A 21,414-nucleotide genomic window follows, 5' to 3' on the forward strand; every position below is an offset into this window, starting at 1 on the left:
TGCCATGTTTGTTTATGCAAATCTTGGGGCAGCTTCTTGGGCTCCCGCTAAATCAGTGAAATAGCATGCCCGACACCAAACCCAAACGCAGTTTGCATCTCGCGCATGCGCAGTGGCTTCAACGCTATTTCCTTGGGGCCCCAAACGTTTTTGTTTGGGGTCCCTATTCTAAAACTCTCTAATGGCTTTTCTACGAACAAACTTTGGTTTTGCTTCTGAGTAGCTGTCTAATGGGTCATGATGCAGAAGGTGGTCACATGGGAGCAAGACATCACAACATTTTGGCATTCACTCTAGCTTGCTCAATCATCTATTGTGCTGCTACAACGAGCTGCACAATGAGTAGCAGCTTAGCTGATGACCAAGTTCGTCGGAGTGAGGGCCAGAGCACCCATGACTAAATTTAGGTGCGCATTAACGAACTACAGGTGGTTAGAAATGAATCCCCCGCTATGGCATGCCTGATGATCAGATGGTGGTTTTGGCACATGAAACTCCAGAATTTCAATTTAATTTTGAACACGAGAATGTTGTGATGTTCTGCTTCGTTGTGGGCACCTTCTTTGGGTGAATTAGTTAATTTGTAGATAGCAAGCACGTTATTGCCAGAAAAAGGAAAAAATGAGTGGAAAATTGACAAGACACACAGCTGCTAACTTCGTAGTTTACTTTGCCTGCATTCACTATAATGTATGCAAATGATTAAGAAAATTGTTTGTACACAGCTGATTCCCTGAAGCCTAGCCCTATCAGCAGTCTTTTTCTAACCATCAGCAGAGTCGAGGTACACTCTTTTCCATTGCGGTCAGTTGAAGGTCAGCTGACACCATTTAACCCTCTATTCTTTAAAATACGTTCAGCTTCTATGATCAGTGTATAAGCTCATAAGGACGTCGTTATAATAAAACAAACTTTTCAAACAGAGGTCTGCATCCATGCGTTCGGCAGTAACTGGCTAGGTGCCAGTCATTGCTTCAATCAGAAAATAAATTCGGGTTGGAGGGTAGAGTTTAGCACCTGTTTGTCCTCTTAGCTTTGTTCCCTGTGTCTTGTTTTGCTGTGCTCGACTGATTGCTCTTTATCACACGTTATCAGCCATAGCAATTCCTCTCACCAGAAGCTGCTGCTGATAGTAGCGTTTTGTATGGCACATGCCTCTATGTCCTTGCATTCAAGGGCCCTGGTGAGACACCAATGCTAGTGCGATATTAATATATTGTGTAACCCCTTACATAGTGTATCTTTTATGTTTGTAGCACATCGCACCAGTCATCATAATTTTAATGCAGTACACTTCCAATAATTCGACAATGGTTAATTCAATTTTTTGGTGAATTCAACTCCGATGAAATGTCCAGGCTGACGTCCATACATTTCTATGGGTCCAAACTTACATTATTTCTATCTAAAAATTGGCCTTGTCAGATACACCAAACATCACTTGTCAGGTTTGCTGCAATACAGCCGTGCTATGCGGATAAGCATACTTAATTTATTGCGGGGAAGCATATCAAGAATGAAAGGGGGTCTCTGTCATAGAACATGGTACGCGTTCCTTAATTATGCAGATGTGCATGTGCCGCCTGCAGTCACAATACTAGCACCTAGATGCCTAATAAGCATACTGGGAGCCATTCAGAGCTGTTTGACGTTGCCGTGGTGATTTGAGCTCTTGTTACGCCTGCCATGGGTGTCTCGTAAAGGAGACCGTTAACAGGGCCTAGTACGCACTCCTTACTTACACGTGCCACGCACTGAAAAGAAAACTCATCTGCATTTTGGGAAAGCTAGTGAGAAGAAAAGTGGCAGGATTTTAAAAATTCTGAAAGTCAAGGGGACTTTTAAAGGTAACAAAAGAGCTGGGGTCCTTCTAAGGCTCTAAATGCCTGGTGTGTGAGCTTATTAGGCAACTCAGTGCTTATACGGTGACCAGAGGTGGCGCATCTGCATCTGCAAATTAAGGAACCCATGCTATAACTCGTACTTGTGAGCCCTTCTTTTTTTTTTGTTTGGTATGCTTCACCTCATAACACAGCTGTATTGCGCTGGAGCTAACTTGAGTCAAATACTGCCAAGTGAATGAAAGGTGTATTTCAGCGTTGTTTCTGCCTTTTGGTTAACTAGGCCAGTTTCACCAAGCCCATCATGATCGAATTAACGGAAATTCGCTGTATATATCTATGTTCTACGCTCGTTAACAGCAACTGTTTTTTAGGCCTCTGGACAGCCATGTTACACCTACCCTTCGCAATTCACTGCTCCACTGAAAACTTGGGATTTTCTTGCTTGGTACTCATTGACCAGGCCTGACCATTGTGAACTTAAACCTCACGCATCGTCATCATCATCGAGTGGTTGCTGTGTGTGAAACAGTTATCCTTGCTTCGCATGCTTCTGGTGGCACAAGCTTGTTGAACCTGAACCTCCGTCCTTCCTGCAGCTGACACCTTCACCCAGTCACCGCCAAACTATGGCAATACCGTGAGTAACAACGTGGGGGGCCGCTCACTGTGGAGCTCGGACATGCCCATACAGCCACACCACCAGGCGCACCACCCACACCACCACCACCACAATGGCGGCATGCAGACGACAATCAAGGAGGAGCCGCTGGACTTCGAGACGGCCACTGCCGGCTCGTACGACCGCGAGGTGCTTCCCGACAGTGGGATGTCGTGGAGCGCAGACCTCGAGAGCGGCGTCACACACGTGCCCGCGCCGTACCAGCCGGTGCCTCCGCCGCCCCCGATGGGGCTCGGGCAGGACGGTGTGCGGCACAGGATGCACGGGATGGACAGTCCGGTGCCCGGCATGGTCCACGGGGGTGATGGAACCGCAATGCAGCCACCGCCTCCACACTCGATGCACCAGCCGGTCAAGCAGGAAGGCAGCGACATGTGGCCCCTCGACAACAGAATCCTCTCTGCGGGGTGGAGATAGCTTGGTGGAATGGGCTCGCTTCTTTTCTATGATGTGGCCTTGGCGTCACCTTTTAAGCTATTGCATTGAGTTCTTGCGAGCGTCTTACTTGTCAATTTGAAATGTGAGTACTTAGCAGGCTGGCTGAAGTGTCTAAACTTACCTTTGATGAAATGCAAAGAATTTCCACCAAAAAAGAAACAAGGAACTACTCGGGCATTGCCACCATACAGAATAGGATGTGGATCACATCGACACAAAGCAGTTAGCTGTGCTGCCTTAAGACTACTTAGCGATCTGGCTTAATTAGTGCGTAGTTTTTCCAGCAGGAGAGCGGGGCTTTTTTAGACCTTGCCATCGTACAAAATAGGACATCAATGATGTCAACATAGAAAGGCAGGTAACTAGCTTGTGCAACCTTGTGTCATCAGGATCTCACAGCAATCCTCTGAATTTGTGGCTATTCCTTGCAAGGTCCAAAACATACTGGCTGCTTTGACAGGGCTTTTCTGTTTCAAATATTTTATGTGGCTGGCTTTGCCGATCTGCTGCTGGTATGCCTCTGCAGTGCACGGTTTCCTTTCTGTGCTCACGAAGTTGCGTTGGCAGCATTGCTCATTCAGTGTGGCTATGATTTTCTAGCATACACTTCCTCTCGAACCGGGCACTTGAACACGTTTTGCCAGGCAATATACCTCAAATGCTCACCGTTGTACACCACTTCGCTATAATCTCCCAGTGTAACCGAAACTGGGCCACATAGTACAGACAGCGAAATGAGCGCTCGCTTGTCCAGCGTACTTCTGCAGCACTTTGTGTGAACTTCTGACCAATGCCTACGCGTGCCATGTGAAAATACTTCCACGCACTCAGTTTCATATTTCAGTTCCTGCAAATCCCCTGACAGGTCATCATACATTGCCATTCGCAGCTATCACCACCTGCCCTTTACGATCAGCATCTTCACCTATCTGTTTCATAGAGCACATGGCTTACGAAGTGTACTGCAGGCTTTTAATAGGCAATAACCGAAATGGGTGGCCGTTTTCTACCTTAGGCGGCGCGAAGTGTTCATCGTGTTTCGCTCTGGTGGCATTGTATTTTGGCATTATCCACCAGCTTGATTTCGTTTCCGTCTCCCATCACCGTCTTAAAAACAACATTGCGCATCTCGGGTTGCTTAGGCCCCACGAGCTTGACGCGTATCAGCTTCCTGTGTCACAGCAATTTAGTGGGCACACCAAAACTTCCCACCAAAATGCTTTGAGTGAAAGCTGCTGACTCAAGCTGAATTCGAGGAGCCTGTATGTAAGCATGCTGAAACCCGAAAAGCGCCAATGCGTGCCTCAGGCCGCTCCAGCCCCGTCAGATCGGCCACCAGGTCTGCACACTACACTTCGGATTGCATAGACGTCAACTATGGTTGATTCAGCCGAATTGTCCAGTGACTTTGGATCACACCTTATACCAGTTGGTGTGCTTTTTCGTACGTATTGGGGAAAAGCGTCTGAACTGGGTTGTACTGTATGTCACCCGCGCTCATTATTGTCTCTCCTCTGACCGCTACGTCTTACCTGTTACTTTCTACACGAACACCTGTGTTTTCTGCACATTAAGTCATCCATGCATCCATCTGTCCACACCCATTCGTCTGCATTAATTCGTCTGCATTAATTCGTCTGCATTCATTCGTCTGCACCTGCTTGTCTGCTTCCACCCAGAATAACCTGCATACGTACACCCATCTGTCTGCACTTTTAGAGGAAAGAAACAAACTAGGAGAGGCTCTGATGTAAATTCTTTGAAGCCAGACATGAATTCTCCTCTGCCTTGGTGAACCATCTTCCTCCTCTTTTTTTACTCCTTTTGCCATGCCCTTTCCCATGACACGCTTTGTAGTCAAGCTTACCTTGGCAGGATTGCAGAAAGTAGTGATAGAGTAAAAGTACTGTGAACGTGTGCACGTGTGCTAACGATTTTGCAAGCCACCCACATTACTTTAGCTCACAAGACCACAGGGGACCAAGGCACAGTTGCCATGACAACATTGCTGTTTGGATCACCAACACCAGTTCTCTTTTGCAAAAACTAAGGACATGCAACTTCCACCACACTTTTCCCAACGCAAGCCGGTCTGGCTGGGGCCTCTCCTTAGTTTCTTCTTCTTCTTCCACGGCCAGCACCCGTCCGTCTATGCCTGTCCATCTACACCCATCTTTCAGCACCTACATAGCCGCACAATGAACTTATGAATACACGCTCTCTGACGGTGGGCGTCGTTGCTCAAAAAGCTGTCTGCTACATGAAGTGCGCATGTAAGTGGCAATGTTGTTGCGTCAACTCGCCGCACTGTCTCCGGAGTAGTATGTAAGTGTCTTGGCCATGAGCCCCATCAGCAGAAATTTTTGGTTGTTCAAGGGGCACCGGACAGCAGTACAGTATTTGCTGTTTGGTAGACGTGTTGTGGCTGCCCATTACTGCTTTGCAACTCAGCTGCGAAAGTGACAGTGTCGCAAGTTTTTTAACGTGGTCCACGCTGCCAAGGTTTTGTTGTGTGAGGACCCTGCTCTTAGAACATTTTTTAAATTTATAAGTAAACTTTGATGAAATTTGCACTTTCTTTATCATAGCCTTAATTGTGGTGACGGTTCATTTTTGAAGGAGCATTATCTATGGCTCTGTTACTACTACTGATACTGCTGCAATTATTTTGCTGTTTGAAAGATGAACATTTGAAAGGTTATAGAAGACAAAGATGTTCGTTGCTACTAATACAATGTTTTCTTTTACCAGACGCCTTCTCTAAAGTGCCCCAAAGAAGTATCGCTCCCAAAAATTTCAAGGTCTGGAACATTCACTTCACACTTATGGAAATTCCTGAACACTCTGAGGTGCAAATTTTTTTCGCTTTCGTTGACTCTCCTCCGAGTGAACCAAGTTAAATTCTTAACACTTAACTGCATATTACAAATGAAAAAAATAAAGAACACATTTTATTTTTTCTGATGTAGAAAACGGGATGCCAAGCCAGGCTCTGAGGCTAATATTTCAGTCTAAATAAAGATGCTCACAATGTCACCACCAATTTCGGTTCAGCAGGTCAGGATACACAAGGAGTGCAAGTTTAATCAGTTCATGCTCACAAGTGTTCAAAAAAAAAAATTGTTGTAAGAGTGTGGTCCTCCCCTAATATAAGGTGAGCACTGTGGCGCTTGTAAGGAACCTGCCTTCAGTCAGCCTGCTTCGTCACATTCTATGTTGCTGCACTGCTCCCACTTGTCATGCCAGAACTGAAGGAGATTGTGGAAAAACAAGTTGGAACAGCCCGTTTCATTTTTTGCCCGACTGCATGACGTTCAGGTGATACCTCCATAGATGCCTAGTTTTGGGGCTTAAGTGCATTTAGTGTCCAGTTATGTCATGATCACACTTCGCACTTTTTAAGTAATTGAGCAAGCGCAAGAACTGGTACGTAAGTTCATTTCTTCTTGTTTGCAGTTTCATTCTGGCGTGATAGCACCAATGGGAGATGATGGTAGATGGGACCGTGGAACAGAGTTAGCAGCCACTGGTACATCAGAGTCGCGATAGTTCAAACTTCAATCATTTGAAAATTAAGGCAATTCTACCTAGTCTAAAGTTTTCGGTCTGGCTTGATTGCAACATTTTCGGTGCATTTTGAAGCCGCTCAATTCAAATGCATGCAACCAGGCTTTCAGTCGATTCAACTGGTAGGGGCAGAGGCATGCATCGGAAAACAGCCGACGAGGGAACGTTCACAAGGCACGATTGGTCAGAAATGTGCCCGCATTTGATGTTTTGTGGTCACTGTATATTGTGACGGGCATGCCCCTATGAAATGGCATCATCGATCGGGGGCCGTATTCTTGATGGATCACTTTCGGGCACATCACAACCAGCATGAGGTAACCGACTTGAGCCAGCGGGCAGGACGCCCATTTCTTCGCCAAATCCCAGTGCTAGTTGTTAACTTCACAGAGAAGTCAAGCTGTCCCCAAAAGTGATATACTGAGAATACTGGTTGTGGTTGCCCGCAAACGGAATCATGTTGTGTGTGTCTTTTCGTACTCCTGTTCTGGCCATGTACATGTTTGTGCGCAGCCGTGTGTGTCTAATTGAGCTGGTTATTGCCCATGAATATGTTTTTAGTGGTACTCTGTTCAATTTTGGGTGCTCCAGGCTACTAATAATTCAGACAAAAGGTATGTTGTTCTTACAAGTTAATCGACGTCAGTCAACTGCATTAATACACGTAATGTTCTTTTTTTTTCTTCTTCCTCTGACATCCATCCAGTTGGGTGCTTAACGATGCACTCGTTTTGTCGTGTTCTTGAAGGCGTCGGGTTTGAGCCTGCGTTCCCGGTATCGCTTTTTAACAGGCCGGGAGTGTGCAGTGGTAACTTGTGATCTTGTACAGCCTGCCCCTGCAGGCATTCCTCGGTTTTTGATGATTGTGATCGTGCTGTGTTTTCATACTGTGGTCGTAGCAGTCGCTTCACACCGTACTGCCGTGATAAATGCCGGCTTGTGTTTTCCACTTGGCCGAAGCGCACGCCTATATTCACTGACCAGAAAACTCGTCGACGGCTACGACCACAGTCAGAAACATGGCCCTTGTTGCTGGGCTCGTATTCTGACTGGTCGCTGTTCGAGACTGTTTCTTGGCCACGAATGCTTATTGGCCGAAGCAGCGGTAGTTGTGGGGCTGGCTTGACTGTGGCGAGAAGTCCAGCCCATCCATGCCAACCGTGGTGGTAAACAGTTGCAGCCTGCTAAAGCTTACGCAGGGCAACCTGAAAGCATGTTACTAGGTTCACCTCGCAGTGACTCCTGTTTGCAATCAAAATCAAATCTTTACGGCCACTGTAAGTACAGAAACTGCAGTGACACCTTGTAATGGGGCTACATTTAGTTAACAGCACCAAAAATTGTGTTGAGACAGCGAGAAATTTATATTTGCAAAACGAAAACAAAAAAGAAAGAGAAATATTTCACGGTCTGTTCTAATTGTGGAATGCCTATGCTGCGATTGAAGATCACCACGCGTGCAAAATGTTAAGCTGCGCATGTACAGAGGCATTGACGAGTGAGTGCGCTCCTATTCATAGGAGTGTCACAGGACACGTCAGGGTTATTAACCAGCCGTTTGCCACTTCTTTACCTCACAGTGGAATCGGCCCCATTGCTTCTGCTTCAATTTTTTGTTACTTGTGTAGCCGGGAGACGGGCCTGGCAGTTACCAGAGTCAAAGTACGGGCCTTGGTGTACAGAATGTTGCATTGCTCAGCGCGGCAGGTGTAGACTTCTCACTCGGACTGGCTCGTTCGCGCTCATTTTTCATGGACATGGCGTTTGGTGGTAGGTTTTGTTTACCGACACTTTTGGGTGCAGTGGTTGCCTGTTTTTTTTTTTTTTCAGAGTTGGAATGATAGCTTGGTAAGGATTCATGATTCGATAGGTTAGGCACAGAAGATATGTACACAAAAGGGACAACACAGACGCTGTCTGCAACGACGTCTTCCTCCCCGACACATAAGCTGGCATACTCAACGACTGCTATGACACAAGCTAAACACATGTGAGCTATGATAGCCATTCACTTTCTTCTATATTAATAGAAATATCCCATTGCATGAGCTGAAACGTAAACTGGTGCAGGAACCTCTGCTGCACACTGTGCAGCGGCACCATCTGCTTAAAGACATTCCAATCAGGAATTGTTAGTGAGCACAAAATACTACGAATGTTTAACATGCAATTTTTGTATTCAAAGAAGAGAGAGCAAGGCAGGCAAATTTTGTAGGAGGTTGTCTGGGAATCGGCCATCAAAGAAGGCACCGAACTGTGGTGAGGCGCTGGTGCTGCCATCACAGACTCCGTTTATCTCTGCCTTAGTGGCGCTTCTCTGCTCTGCACGTTTGCATTTTTTTTTAACCACATGACCATGAGCAGCGAATGGAAAGCAAATGTGCAACTCTTCTGTGGGAGCATATACAGAAATTTTATGTAGGGAGAGGGAAAGTACTGTACATTTAATAAATTCTGGGATGGGCAGTTCATTGTCATAGCAATGACCACTCTTGTTGGGAAATAGGCATCTTTGGTTACTATGCTGCCACATGTGGTGCCTACTTGCAATTATTTTGGGGACAAAACAGACAAGTATTGCACCAGAAGAGGGCACTGCTCAAGAAGGACCACCAAGGGATGTTTATGTTCAAAAACTGGTTGCACGAGCGAGTGAAGGGAGTTAACCGTGGGAGTTGTTTTGCACCTGGCTCTCCAAGCAATGCAACATTCGGTATGATGAGAAGCTTCGTGTTGTTGTGCAGCAGCCTCGGCTGACGCATGTGTGAAAGGAGGTATCCAAATGGATAGTGGCCTTGGGTTGTGATAAGAAATGTGTGTAGACCTGTATGTATGAGACAATGATATCCAAATTGATAGGGGCCTTGGGTTGTGATAAGAAATGTGTGGGGACCTGTATGTATGAGACGATGATATCCAAATGGATAGGGGCCTTGGGTTGTTTTAAGAAATGTGTGTGGACCTGTATGTATGTAGACGCGAGCATGTAGATACGTTATGTCTGTGTGTGCGTCAAGAAGTTATCCAAAATGGATACTGTAAGGGCCCTTGGGTTGTGGAGAGAATAATGTATGGCACAATGTGCATTTGTTGTATGCTTGTTGAGATTTAGCCAAAGGTGAAAAGCTGCCAAGTTACCGGTGCAAAATAGTTTTGCATGGACGTCTTCATGGGTGTGGGGTGGGTCACACAGTAGTGAGAGTGGGTTGGAAATGGGGGTGTGCACTTGAATCTTCAACTCCGCTTTGACGGCCCTTGTATTCGGCTGCAGGATTCTGTATACCTTTGCATTGTTCAGTGGTTGAGGAAGTGAAGATGAGCATTGTGTTGTTTCTTTAATGGCGTCTCATTATAGTGGGTTTCAGAAAGAGACACATACGAAAACCCGAAGGCAGAATAGGTAAAAAAACAGACTTGGCCCGCAACATGGCTTGCAGTGTTCTGAAACATGAAGTGTTGTGCGGACACTTGCATTTTGCCGACAGGTCCGGCTGTGATCGAGGGTCGCATCTCGATTGGCTGCTGTCAGGGATCTCATCTTCAGGGCATGTTGATCGGTTAAAGCAGTTAAAACATCTGGACGAAAGGAACAGCAGACATGTCACCTGCATTGTTTTCACTCATGGCGTAGATCTGGAGTGCGTTTGTCAGGATGGCCGTAACTCCAGTCAGGCATTCCACTGGATGTTGCATTGTCGCAGAGGGACTGAAAATGTCCCGTAAAGCGACTGATGGAGAAACTAGGCTTAATTCTCATGCCTGCGAGCCTACATGCCATGCACGGCACATGCCGTTTCCATGCGTCACGGTCAAACCGACCAGTCCCGGCCCATCGTGCATGCATTGTGGTGCCGGTGTTTTTGCTCACTCATTAGGAGGGGTGCCGGGCCATCTGCTTCTAAGCAGTTGGCTGCTAGATGCACGCCTGCTCAAAGGCTGGCGATGTCGACGGTGCTCATCGTCAGAGATCACATCAGCAGCCGCCGATTTGTAGCTAGCCATGGCGGAACGGCACCTCTACAGTATTCTGTCTTTTAACAGCTGTTTCTGCTGTCTCCTGTCGGAATTTGGTGCTTAACTTGATTCATTTCGCGAGAAGGGCATACTTAAAGCATTACACTGCAAGCTGTCGCACAGAATTTTAATCTCTACAATTGCTGTCCTACACACTCTACCTTGGATTGATATTGGTGGCTTGTAGTTGCTTCGAAGCCACTGGTTGACGACATTTGCAGTCACCAGCTGCAGATGTTTTCGCTGCTCCAGTATATGTTGGCGCACCTTGTCGATGCCCTTCCAGTTGTTCTTGCTACAGCTAGTGTGTCGGGCTTATTTCGGCCAGCCGGGATTTGTGGCTGTTTTCTATTTTGAAGCCCGCACGTTCGGTTCGACCACAGCAGCAATACAGGGACCGGTAACCTGCCATGGCAGGAAACAACATCAAAGATTAATTTAATGATTGATCATTGTGCAGCTCTTTCTTTTACACACGTTTTTGTTCATGAAACCTGAAGTTGTTTTTGAAGGTGGAAGGGTGCCATGTTTTGTTATTGTTTTGTGTTCTTGCACGACTAATCAAACAGTTCAGATGTGCTCATGACAGTTTTTACCTTGTCGCTGTTTTGTTGCCTTGCAATTTAGTGAACATTTTTTTTGTCGCAGTACAAAACTTAGACTCTTTGAGCCAGATTCTATTTTTTCCCCTTTTTTTTTGTAATAGATGAGTGGGGTTGTGTTCTCTGTTTTATTGATCTTTAGCACACAAATGCAGCTTACAATTATTATGTACATTTGTGTATGAAACTGTAAATAAGCTTTGCCATGCTCACTTCTGATGGGTGTTTAAAACATGAGATATCGACTTTGGCAATCTGTGACATCAATGTTTGCCACATGTTATGTCTGTTCAAGCTTCATCGTGCACTCACAATCAAGAATATAGCATGCTGGTGAATACCGTTGGACGTGTGGCCTGTATTTGTGGGAACACATTGGTGTGCTAATTCGTCATCGCACGGGACTGTTCATCTGCTAACTCGGCACTGTGTGGAACCTTGCATTGCAGTCACCATGCTGCTGTGTTTCTCTTTTAAGCGATCCTAAACGTTAAGGGAAGGCAACGTGATAGATTGGTGTGATTAAGTGTGCAAACTGGCATTCTTAAAAAGAACAGAACTTTTGAGAAAACGTAGACGTAAGACTAGCAGTTGCACCATTGTTGGTGATGTACAAAACTAGCTTTTGGTGACGGCTGGTGACCTGCTTATAACAGGTAAATAGTAAACAACCATTGGTAAGGACAGTGTTAGCTTCTTCTGTAAACGTATGCTGTTGATGAAGTGCCAGAATGCCAAAAAAATAGGTGGTGTGGCAGCACTGGTGGTGCCATCTTGTGGTGCAGACATCAACCAGAGCAACCATGTTCTGCACGTCTGCTTGGGCAAACCCGTTATATATTTAACAGGTAAATAGCAAACAACCGGTGGTAATGGACAGTGTTAGCTTCTTGCGTAAATGTATGCAGTTGATGAAACGCCAGAACGTCAAGGAGACAGAAGGCGTGGCAGCACCGGTAGTGCCATCTTGTAGTGCAGACATCAACTAGAGCAACCATGTTCTACACGTCTGCTTGAGCGAACCCGTTATATATTTAACAGGTAAATAGCAAACAACCGGTGGTAATGGACAGTGTTAGCTTCTTGCGTAAATGTATGCAGTTGATGAAACGCCAGAACGTCAAGGAGACAGAAGGCGTGGCAGCACCGGTAGTGCCATCTTGTAGTGCAGACATCAACTAGAGCAACCATGTTCTACACGTCTGCTTGGGCGAACCCGTTATATATTTAACAGGTAAATAGCAAACAACCGGTGGTAATGGACAGTGTTAGCTTCTTGCGTAAATGTATGCAGTTGATGAAACGCCAGAACGTCAAGGAGACAGAAGGCGTGGCAGCACCGGTAGTGCCATCTTGTAGTGCAGACATCAACTAGAGCAACCCTGTTCTACACGTCTGCTTGTGCAAACACATTGTTAGCAACCATTGTTTGCATTTGCTGCATTTCATTTTCTTTCTGCCCCTCCTGCTAGAATAAAGATGCAACATTAAAAAAAATATGTTTTAAGGCATCGTAGCTGAAGAAAGCATGACAAGATGGTGCTACCAGCCCTGCTGCTGCTGTCGATACCTCCAGTATTCTGGTACATTGTGAATTCTAATTCATTTACGAACAGGATAAAACTCTCAAATAATGAAACTGATCACACTTGAACCAGAAAAAAAAAATTCGCTTTGGTCAGTCTTAGATTTCCTACAGATCAACTTGCTGATGCTACCTGTTCAAACTTCTCTTTCGGTCCTCTTTGCCCAAGTGTGCCAAACTCGGTGTTTAGGCCTCCGTCTTGAAGCCTTGCCATAATATCCAGCAGAGTGCAACCTATGGAATGACCATTGTCATGGCAACGAACAAACAATGAGATATTTTGAGGATTGATGTATCGCTCTAGCTAGACATTTTTTGCTTTTAGTGTCTCTTTAAGCACAGCTGTGTGCCAGACATGACTGACCAATGATCCGAGCTATTCATAACTCGATTGGTTTCCAGCAGAACGTTCTGACACGGACAGGAGGGCACGACAGCACATGCTGGACTAGCAAATGAATGTTTATTATTGATTTCCTACACTTATTATAGCATAAGATAGCCAATGCCTCTTTTTTGTTGTGTGTGTGTGTCATGCCGGTTTTCCAACTCCTTGGGTTGAAATGTCGTCTTTGTGTAAGTAGCCCTTTTCTTTTTCTGCTAGTAGTATTGATAGTGTACTGATGCAAGATTTCCCGCTTCTTTCAATTGCCATGACTTCTAAAATCTCGCACGTCAGCTTGTCTATTTTTTCCTAAAACTGATGTCACGAAATGAACGGTGCAATGGTGCCGGCAATAATGAAAAGCGAGATTCCCAGCGAAGATTTCTTCCAAAGGTGCTGAATGCTCTCTTGTCCTTTCATTGCTACAGGATAAGAGAGCATGCAAAATAGGCAGTGCTCAATGAACCACAACAAGCACACTACCTGCAAAACAGGGGTGGTATATGATGTATCTTTATCATGTGGCCAACGATACATAAGACAAACAGGCAGGTGTATCAATCGCAGGAAAAGAGAGCATACAGCATCTTTGAGAGGAATCTCTGCTGGGCATCTCACTTTTTATTATCACCAGCACCATTGCACCGTTCAATTTCACAGCATCAAAGTTTTAGAACAAAGTAAAGACAAGCTGACGTGCGAGATATTAGAAGCTATGGCAATTGACAGAAGCGGGAAATCTTGCATCAGTACACCATCAATACTACTAGCAGAAAAAGAAAAGGGCTACTTGCGCAAGGATGATATTTCAACCTAAGGAGTTGAATAATCTGCATGAAAAAAAAGGGCATTGGCTATCTTGTGCTATAAAAAGTATAGAAAATCACTAATAAACATTCAGTTGCTAGTCCAACATGTGTCGTCGTCTCCTCCGGTCTGCATCAGAACGTTCTGCTGGAAACCAATTGTGCTATGTGCAACCAACGAGCTCAGGCAAACACTATTCTGTCATTCATAACTGTTTGCCTCCTACTCAGTGTTAACATTGCTTAGTGAGGCAGCTATAAGTAGCTTCCTGAGGAAACTGCTTGCCCATTTGTGCTTGGATTATTCATGGAGAAATAGTTTCTGCAGTTTTTGTTTACACCTTGTTTTGATGCAGTATTCACTTGTTTAGTCCACATGTCTCAAGTAAGTACCGTCTGCAGCGATTGCGAATAAAAAAAAAATATTTTCCCAGTAATAACGACCCCTGTTGGCAGGAGGGCGAGTTACATTTTTGGTCTATCGTACAAATATATGTTGTGTACCTCTGATTCATTATGGAGGAAGAAGGAATGTTCTGCACCTAAACTAGGAAGTAACACAAAATGCACCATCACACACCGCCTGTGAGCAAACTTGGAGCATTATTAGATCAGTGGTTCATTCTGTGCGTGATTCTCGAGTAATGCAGCACTGTGTACCTTTGATTGTGACCACCTGCGCCCTCAGCAGCACGTTGTAGCCATTGAGCTGAAAGCCCAGCAAAATAACCTGCCTTATTATTGCAAGCACAACCGTGAAAAAGCTACCGCTGTCCAACCATTGGAATGATTTGCAGCTGCTGGATCCTCGCTTTGACTGTAATTGTCTGTGCGGTTTGCAGCACACGGTAGACGCCGAACCTAACGTAAAGAAGACAACTAGTCTGGATAAAAACAGCACAGCTATTACTTTGGTGGTGTCTGTTCTCGGCCGCTCACCAGCACCACCTGTTCAGCATTCACAACGGTGCAGTGGCAAGCCCATGTGTGGTAGCCGCCTACGCTTAGAATGACGGGTTCTCACTTACTGCTGGCACAGAGTCACATGATTGGCATGATTGTTACATGATTGGCAGTGTGCGCACAGTGGCGAGTTGGTGGTGTCATATTTGCACGGCCGCTCGATGGAAAAAAAAGAGGGGCGCAGCCTGCCTAGTTGCATTGGGCCATAGTTGCATTAGCAACCGCTTTCAGTCACCTCTGACAGTGCGACCAGTCGGGGTTGGCTAAAAACCATTGGCGGTCACAGCAGTGTCTGCTGTGAATGGATGCTTATGTTGCATTTGCTTTAGCGTAACATGTCTGTCTAATGCATTGAAGCATCTACTTCATCGTGTGAAAGCATCACTGCAGCTATTTGAAAAAGACTGCAAGTTCTGGGTTTACCCTGTTGGCGTGTGGTCACTGTGGCTGCCTGAGACATGCTCATGCCGTGGGGTGTATTTCACTCATGGCAGGTGATGTTACGTCAATAACATGTTGGAGGTGCGCTTTACACGATCAATGCCTAAATTGCCGCAGCTGACTTTGAGCAAATGCGCTGCTTTACATCGGGTGATCTTAAATTTCCCACGTTCGGCCATCAGGCCAGCTCCCCCCCCCCCCTCCGGCTAGTTGGCGTGGCAGCCTCGCACTGTGTTCTTTTCCATCGAGCGGCCATTCTTGTGCTTCGTTTGAAGCCTGTCACTTGCAGGCTGTCAAACTCCTGACAGTAAACAGTGGTAAATGTCGGTTATTATCGTCGTCACCTGTTGTGTGTGTGTGTCTCCGGAAGAAAGCACTGACACACAACACGTCAACCCTACCTGTAGTCGACGTAATTACCTGCCCTTTATATAGATGGTCTTTAATCAGTGGAAGATTACAAAACATGGTGCTGTGCGGGACTGCGTGTGTTGACTTTTTGGGGTCCATGAGTTGTTGTTGTCGTAGTTGTACTACTCTCGTTCGTGTCGTTGGAGGAAACATCAGAAGTGTCAGATTTCATCCTTAAAAAAAAAGCGCACTTGTGATTGTGATAAGCACGAGAAGTCAATGGTACAAGCGAGATTTGTTATGATGGAACACGGCGAGCTTACCACTGGTTTTTTCCTGGGAGCCTGCCAGCTGGGACCTGTCGTTGATGGCACGTTTGGTATCCCTGTATAAAAGATCATTTTTTTACCGTAGCGTGTCGTATTTTTGCACCTTTTAAATATGATGAGTTGCATTGCCACGCATGTGATAAGATGTCATTTCGAATTGTCTTGCTTTGAGCGCTTCATTTAGAGGTGAGCTTTGGTATCTTTTCTTTGTTCTTTTGCTGTTTATCTTTCTTTTTCTTTTCCAGCATCGTACAGAATTATTTCAAACTTTTGTCGTGGTTCTTGTAATCGGTATCTGCGAGAAAATACCGCTGTATGTGTGCTTTCTTTAGCATTACTTTAGTATCGGATCTTTCTTGTGTGTGTGTTTGTTTTTGTACATGGTGTGTACAGTTCTAAGCATTTTGTCTGAACGTATTTTTTTTTTTTTCTCACTGTCACTACATACAGCACACTTCTCTTGTCACTGTACCTCACACTGCTCTTTTTTACTGTGTGGGTCAACCTGTCTGTGATTTCATTCTAGGCCAGTTACGAGACAATTCACTGAATGTATATTGCCGTATTAAAGATTTTTTTATCTGCGCCATCTTGCTTTTGATTCATCTGTCTCACGGTTCATCATTATTAGCCTACTGAAGGTACACCACAGAACAATGGCTTGTTCCAGTGATTTCCGCATCCACAAGCATTGCTTATGAAAGGCAGAAATGAAACATTGGAAGCTAACAAGCAGTTTATTCACCTACTCCGGAGGGATTGGTTAGTATGAACGATAGTGGTTTAGCTGTAGACGTCTGGTTCGATGAGTGATGTTATGGCATACCCAACCACGCAACTTTTTATTTTATGTGTACTATGACCGCCAGGGTGAAATTTATCCCATAGCTGGCAATTTGAACTATTCGAGAACTTTTCACAAAATATTCTTATTTACTACTTAAATATCCTATTCGAATACCGAATCGAATAGGGCAATGTTCAATTCTATAATTTGAATGTTTTGAATATTTGCACATCCCTACCTTAGAAGACTGTATTTATGTAATTGTAGTGTGGGAAACGTTCAGTTATGGCCAATGCTAGGGCAAATTTGAAAGGGTGGTAATTTCAGCCTTCCACTGATCTTTTCGCTGAACTTCCTCCAGCAATGAAAACAATGTGCACTGGGCATTGCATCGCACACTTGATGACAATCTGGTTAAAACTGGTGTGCCTATGAGCAAACTTCTCCTCCTTTGTAGCATAGAATTTCCAAAGGAACGTTTTGTGGGAAACTGCTTTGTAAAGTGTTGCCACAGTACAGGTTAAAAATTCTTGAACCATTGCCAGAGGTAAATGATGTCTCCATTTGTCGTTTCTGAAAAAAAAAAACAAATAATGGAGATAGCTGCGATCCGAGACAACTTATATGCGCGTCACGCGGCGCACTTTCGATCGCGATCGAGCCCAACGGGAATCGAATTTCTCGGTCGCGATTAGCTCCTTTGCGCAAGCTGCGAGAGGGCCGGGCCAATCGCGGTCGAGTATTTCGACCCCGATGGGACTCGATCGCGAACGAAAGTGTCCGTGTGACAGCGGCATTATTTCCGACACAGACACGCGTCAGTCGCACCGTGTTTGCAACGACACACGGCAACAACGACATTACGACAATCACGTGACCTAAACTACGTAATGGTGGACCTCGTATAAAAGTGAACGTCAAAGTTGGCGATCCATCGCCCTCCGCGGCTATGACGCACGCGCGGATCCTAATTTCGAGGCGCGTTCAGCTACGGATTTTCGACAGGCCGCCGCACTCGGAGGGCAGAGCCGACATTCCTATAAACCTTACATCGCACGCGGCAATTCGAGAACCGCCCGTCGAAAACGCGTAACGAAAACAGCAAAACCACAAACGAAGCACACGACACCCGCGCCAACCGAAACTGAAACTGGGCGGTCCACCAAGAAAGGGAGAAAAAAAAAAGTGTAATCGTATGCGACCCGCGTTGCCCCGGTCTCATCGCCCTGCGCGAGTTCTCGCGATTCCTTCAAATCCGCATTTTTTATTTGCCCGCACCCTCTCGGGCCAGGTAGGACGTTTTGGTAGAGCAAGGTTTTCTTTCGAACACGCTCTTTCTCCCTCTCTCTCTCTCGCATTTTCTTCTTTTTTTTTTCTTTTTCGCGAAACCGAATATCGCGCGCGGGCCCCCTAACTTTCGGGGCCAGTTCCCTGCGCCGCTCATCGAGCAAGTTCACGTTCTCTCCCCCACTTTTTCTTGCTTTTCGTTACGTTCCGTTCCTCCGACTCACGGCGGCGCGGCGCGTTGACGTTGTTTAAAGATGGCGGCATCCATTATTAAGGTTTGCGTTAGCGAGTCCCGGATAATTTAGCCCTGTTTTTCGTGCATCGCCATGGCTTAGTTTCGTTACAAATGCGTCGACCGAGTCGAACGGGAGGTGCCGGGAGGAGCATCGGTGACGCCGGAACCGGTAAGCCTGTCGTGCTTCGCACGTTTTTTTTCTTGCTCTTCTCCAGCGACCCAGCGCCGCCGAGGCGCCCTCCGGAGCGAAATATTTTGGTTACTCCATTTTTAGTAATCGCTTTTTATTCGCCCGGGATCGCGTTTTGGTTCGCCCGGCGAGTCCCAGCGCTAACCTTCACGCCACCAGCCATGATGCGAACGCGAGAATCGGAGCCGTTTTGCGCGAGGAACGCTTCTTCGGACCCGCGTCGTCGTGCGCTGCGAGCACGGCCGAGTTCGGTTTCTAAAAGGGCGCGTTTTGGACATTTTTCTTGCTGCTGCTCGGCGCTGCGCTGGCCCGATTTTTTTCTTTAGCGCTTGCTTGCAGGAAGGCGCGCTCTCCTCGAGAGAGGAAGTTCGCCGCCGCTCGGCCGGGGTTTGGTTTAGATAGTTGCCGGTCGGCGCTGCGTTTGCGTGGAAACGAGAAGGACGTGCTAGTTTGCGTCGCGGGCTGGCCCGTGCTCCTGGCGTGTTCGGGCCGATCGCACGTAGTACGGTGCCGCGAGCTGTCACGATTGGAATCGCTCCGTGGGACGTCGTCGGCGGCGGCGTTGGCCCGCTTGCGGAAGCAGCGTGCTCGCAAAGGACGGAAAGGCGCAAAACAAACGACAAAAAAAGAAAGAAGCGCTGTAAAAGGATCGGGCGGTGTTCACAGTCGACGCTTTTCGGAGCCCTTCCGTTCGCCTTTGCGACGACGGGCGGCCGAGAGCTCGAGAAACCGAGATTGCGTGCCCGCTGCTTTGGACTACCGGGGGGGTAGAGGGGTACGGTTACGGCACCGCACAGCGTGCGACGGGGAGTGCTGATTCTTCGGCGCGCTGACTTGCATCAAAGCACGGACTTGCTCTCCGGGCCGTGAATGAGTTGTGTTCGCGCCTACACAACGTGCCATTTCCCCTAGCGATTGTTTTCCGTTGACCCCGTGGACTTTCTTTGGGAAGGCGGGGTGAGGAGACAAGTGTACGGAACGAGTTGTGTCTTTTGCTCTTTTTTTTTGCGACGGCTCTGGGGGCCGTACTGTTCTGAAGTCAAGCTAGTGGCGTGGTACTACACTGGCTCGCGGTGCGAGGTTTCGTAAACGTAGCCACAGGCCTGTCGGAGGGCGGCCCTTTGTATAACCAGTGTAACCGCGCGCTGCTAGGAGGTCGTCATGGCTGCGTTGCCGTAACCTTACGACAAACCTCCGGCGTCGAGGTTTTCGGGGCGCGTGCGGCGCCAGCTTGGTTTGCAAAATTAAAAAACAGAAGTTACGAAGAAAGAGGCACAAGAAAAAGAAAAAACGAAAGGGTGGGGGCGAACGTCGAGTAGAAACTGAAAGTAAACAACTAGCTCAGCACACTGCCTCTCTTATGATAGATTGCTCGAATGGAAGAGCCTATATACGCACGCACATTCAGCTATTCCCTTCATTTCCCTGTTTCTTTTATTTTATTTCGCAAAAGAAACGAAACTAAAAGAACAGATAGAACATTGCTATACGCGCCGGCAGTCATATTTCGTTCCGTGTGTGTGTGTGTACGTCAGTCGGACGCCGCTCGCCTTCTGCTGTTTTTTCTTTTTCTCGTTCTCCTCTTTCTAGCTCCCTCCGCACGAACGGAGCCGCTCTGCTACAATGTATCTTCTGGTAGCCTCTTTCATTCCGTCCATCTTCTTTTCCACACTTTTTCTTTTTGTTCTCGTTCTCTCTCCCTCCGCGAACATCGCGTCGTAGCAGTCGTTCCGGGGGTTGTTTTTTTCGGAAGGCGTGCTCGCGTGCCTCGTGGTACTAGGCACATCGCGTCACGTTTGTATCGATTTAATCATTTATAGCGTTGTCGTTGACGACGACGTCGTTGTTCGGTGCTGCCAGTGGGGGCCTAGTTCTCTTCTGCTGGCCGGCCCGGCTTCCGTCGGACGCCCGCTGGTATTCCTCTATTATTCTTTTTATAGATCCTCCCCCCTTTCCTCCTTCTCCGCTGCCTCCTTTCCAGTCAATTCACTTCTCTCTCTCTCTCATCGCGCGCGCGCTCTGTGTTTCGTCGTCGTTCTGTTATTTTCCTTTCTCTCTGATCTTCCATTCCGCTCGCGTGAGTGGAAACGAGAACTGGTTGCGTGGGTTTTCGAGGGAGTAGTTTAGGGAGGCGGTTCAACGTCGACGGCCATTGGAGGAAGCGGACACTGAGAGACCTCTTCTTCCATCTGGATGCTCTGAAATTGTGTTACTGCCATGTTTCGTTCTTTTTTCTTCTTTTTTTCTTGTTCCGGCCATCCCCCCCCTCCCGTTTCTCGTGTTTCTGATGTGCGGAATGTGGTGGCCCGGCGTCCGCTTCGCGCGCCTTTTTCTACCAACGCCGTCTTCACACACCACGTTCGTTGCGTTTAGAGCTGCTGTTAGCGTGAAGGTGCTGCAGGATCTTAAAGTACCGGCCGCTGTTTTTAACCGCCCCGGCATGCAACATGACGAAGTAAAAAACAAAAAGCTGAAAAAATATATTTGCTCGGCAATGCTGCTGCACGTCGAAACGAAATGGAAGAACGCTTGCGGCTGCGGAACGCGCGCGCTCTGTTGGGAGTGGGCGAATTAATAATGGAAGAGGCACGAAAATGTAAAAGGAAAAAAAAAAGTTCTCGTTCGGATGTGTGTGTGCGAACGCTCGCCTCAGAGAAGAGGAGCATTTCCTCGTGCGAACTGCTGCCGCTACTTTTGGTGTGGATGGGGGAAGGTTGCGGGGGGGGGAGTTCGTCCATCGATCGCTTTAAAATATGCGGGAAGATGGTGATGTTTCGCCGCGGCGTCGCCGGTTCCTTTTTTTGCCCCAGTATTCTCTACTTGGGCGTCGGCTATGGCTTCGCCGTTGGCTTCGCCGTTGGCTTGGTTTGGCTCTGCTTGAAAGCAGCGTCGTGCTTCGCGATGGAGGGAG

The 21,414-nt window shown here is 46.9% G+C and overlaps 2 protein-coding genes across 3 annotated transcripts in view; both read left to right on the forward strand.

The window, feature by feature from the left end:
• LOC139060971 (homeobox-containing protein 1-like) overlaps positions 1-16,591 on the forward strand; it is a 41,095-nt gene extending 24,504 nt beyond the window's left edge. For both annotated transcript variants that reach the window (XM_070540329.1, XM_070540328.1), the window contains one exon: positions 2,441-16,591. In XM_070540329.1, coding sequence (XP_070396430.1) covers positions 2,441-2,940 — 500 coding nt within the window. In that variant the 3' untranslated portion in view covers positions 2,941-16,591. The remainder of the gene's footprint in view (positions 1-2,440) is intronic.
• Positions 16,592-18,116: 1,525 nt separating this feature from the next.
• Positions 18,117-21,414, forward strand: part of LOC139047004 (homeobox-containing protein 1-like) — a 203,680-nt gene continuing 200,382 nt past the window's right edge. Inside the window, exon 1 of the mRNA XM_070520937.1 lies at positions 18,117-18,482. The gene's annotated coding sequence lies outside the window, so the exon portion shown is untranslated. The remainder of the gene's footprint in view (positions 18,483-21,414) is intronic.

Source organism: Dermacentor albipictus, chromosome 6 (genome assembly GCF_038994185.2).
Source record: "Dermacentor albipictus isolate Rhodes 1998 colony chromosome 6, USDA_Dalb.pri_finalv2, whole genome shotgun sequence".
Lineage (NCBI taxonomy): Eukaryota > Metazoa > Arthropoda > Arachnida > Ixodida > Ixodidae > Dermacentor > Dermacentor albipictus.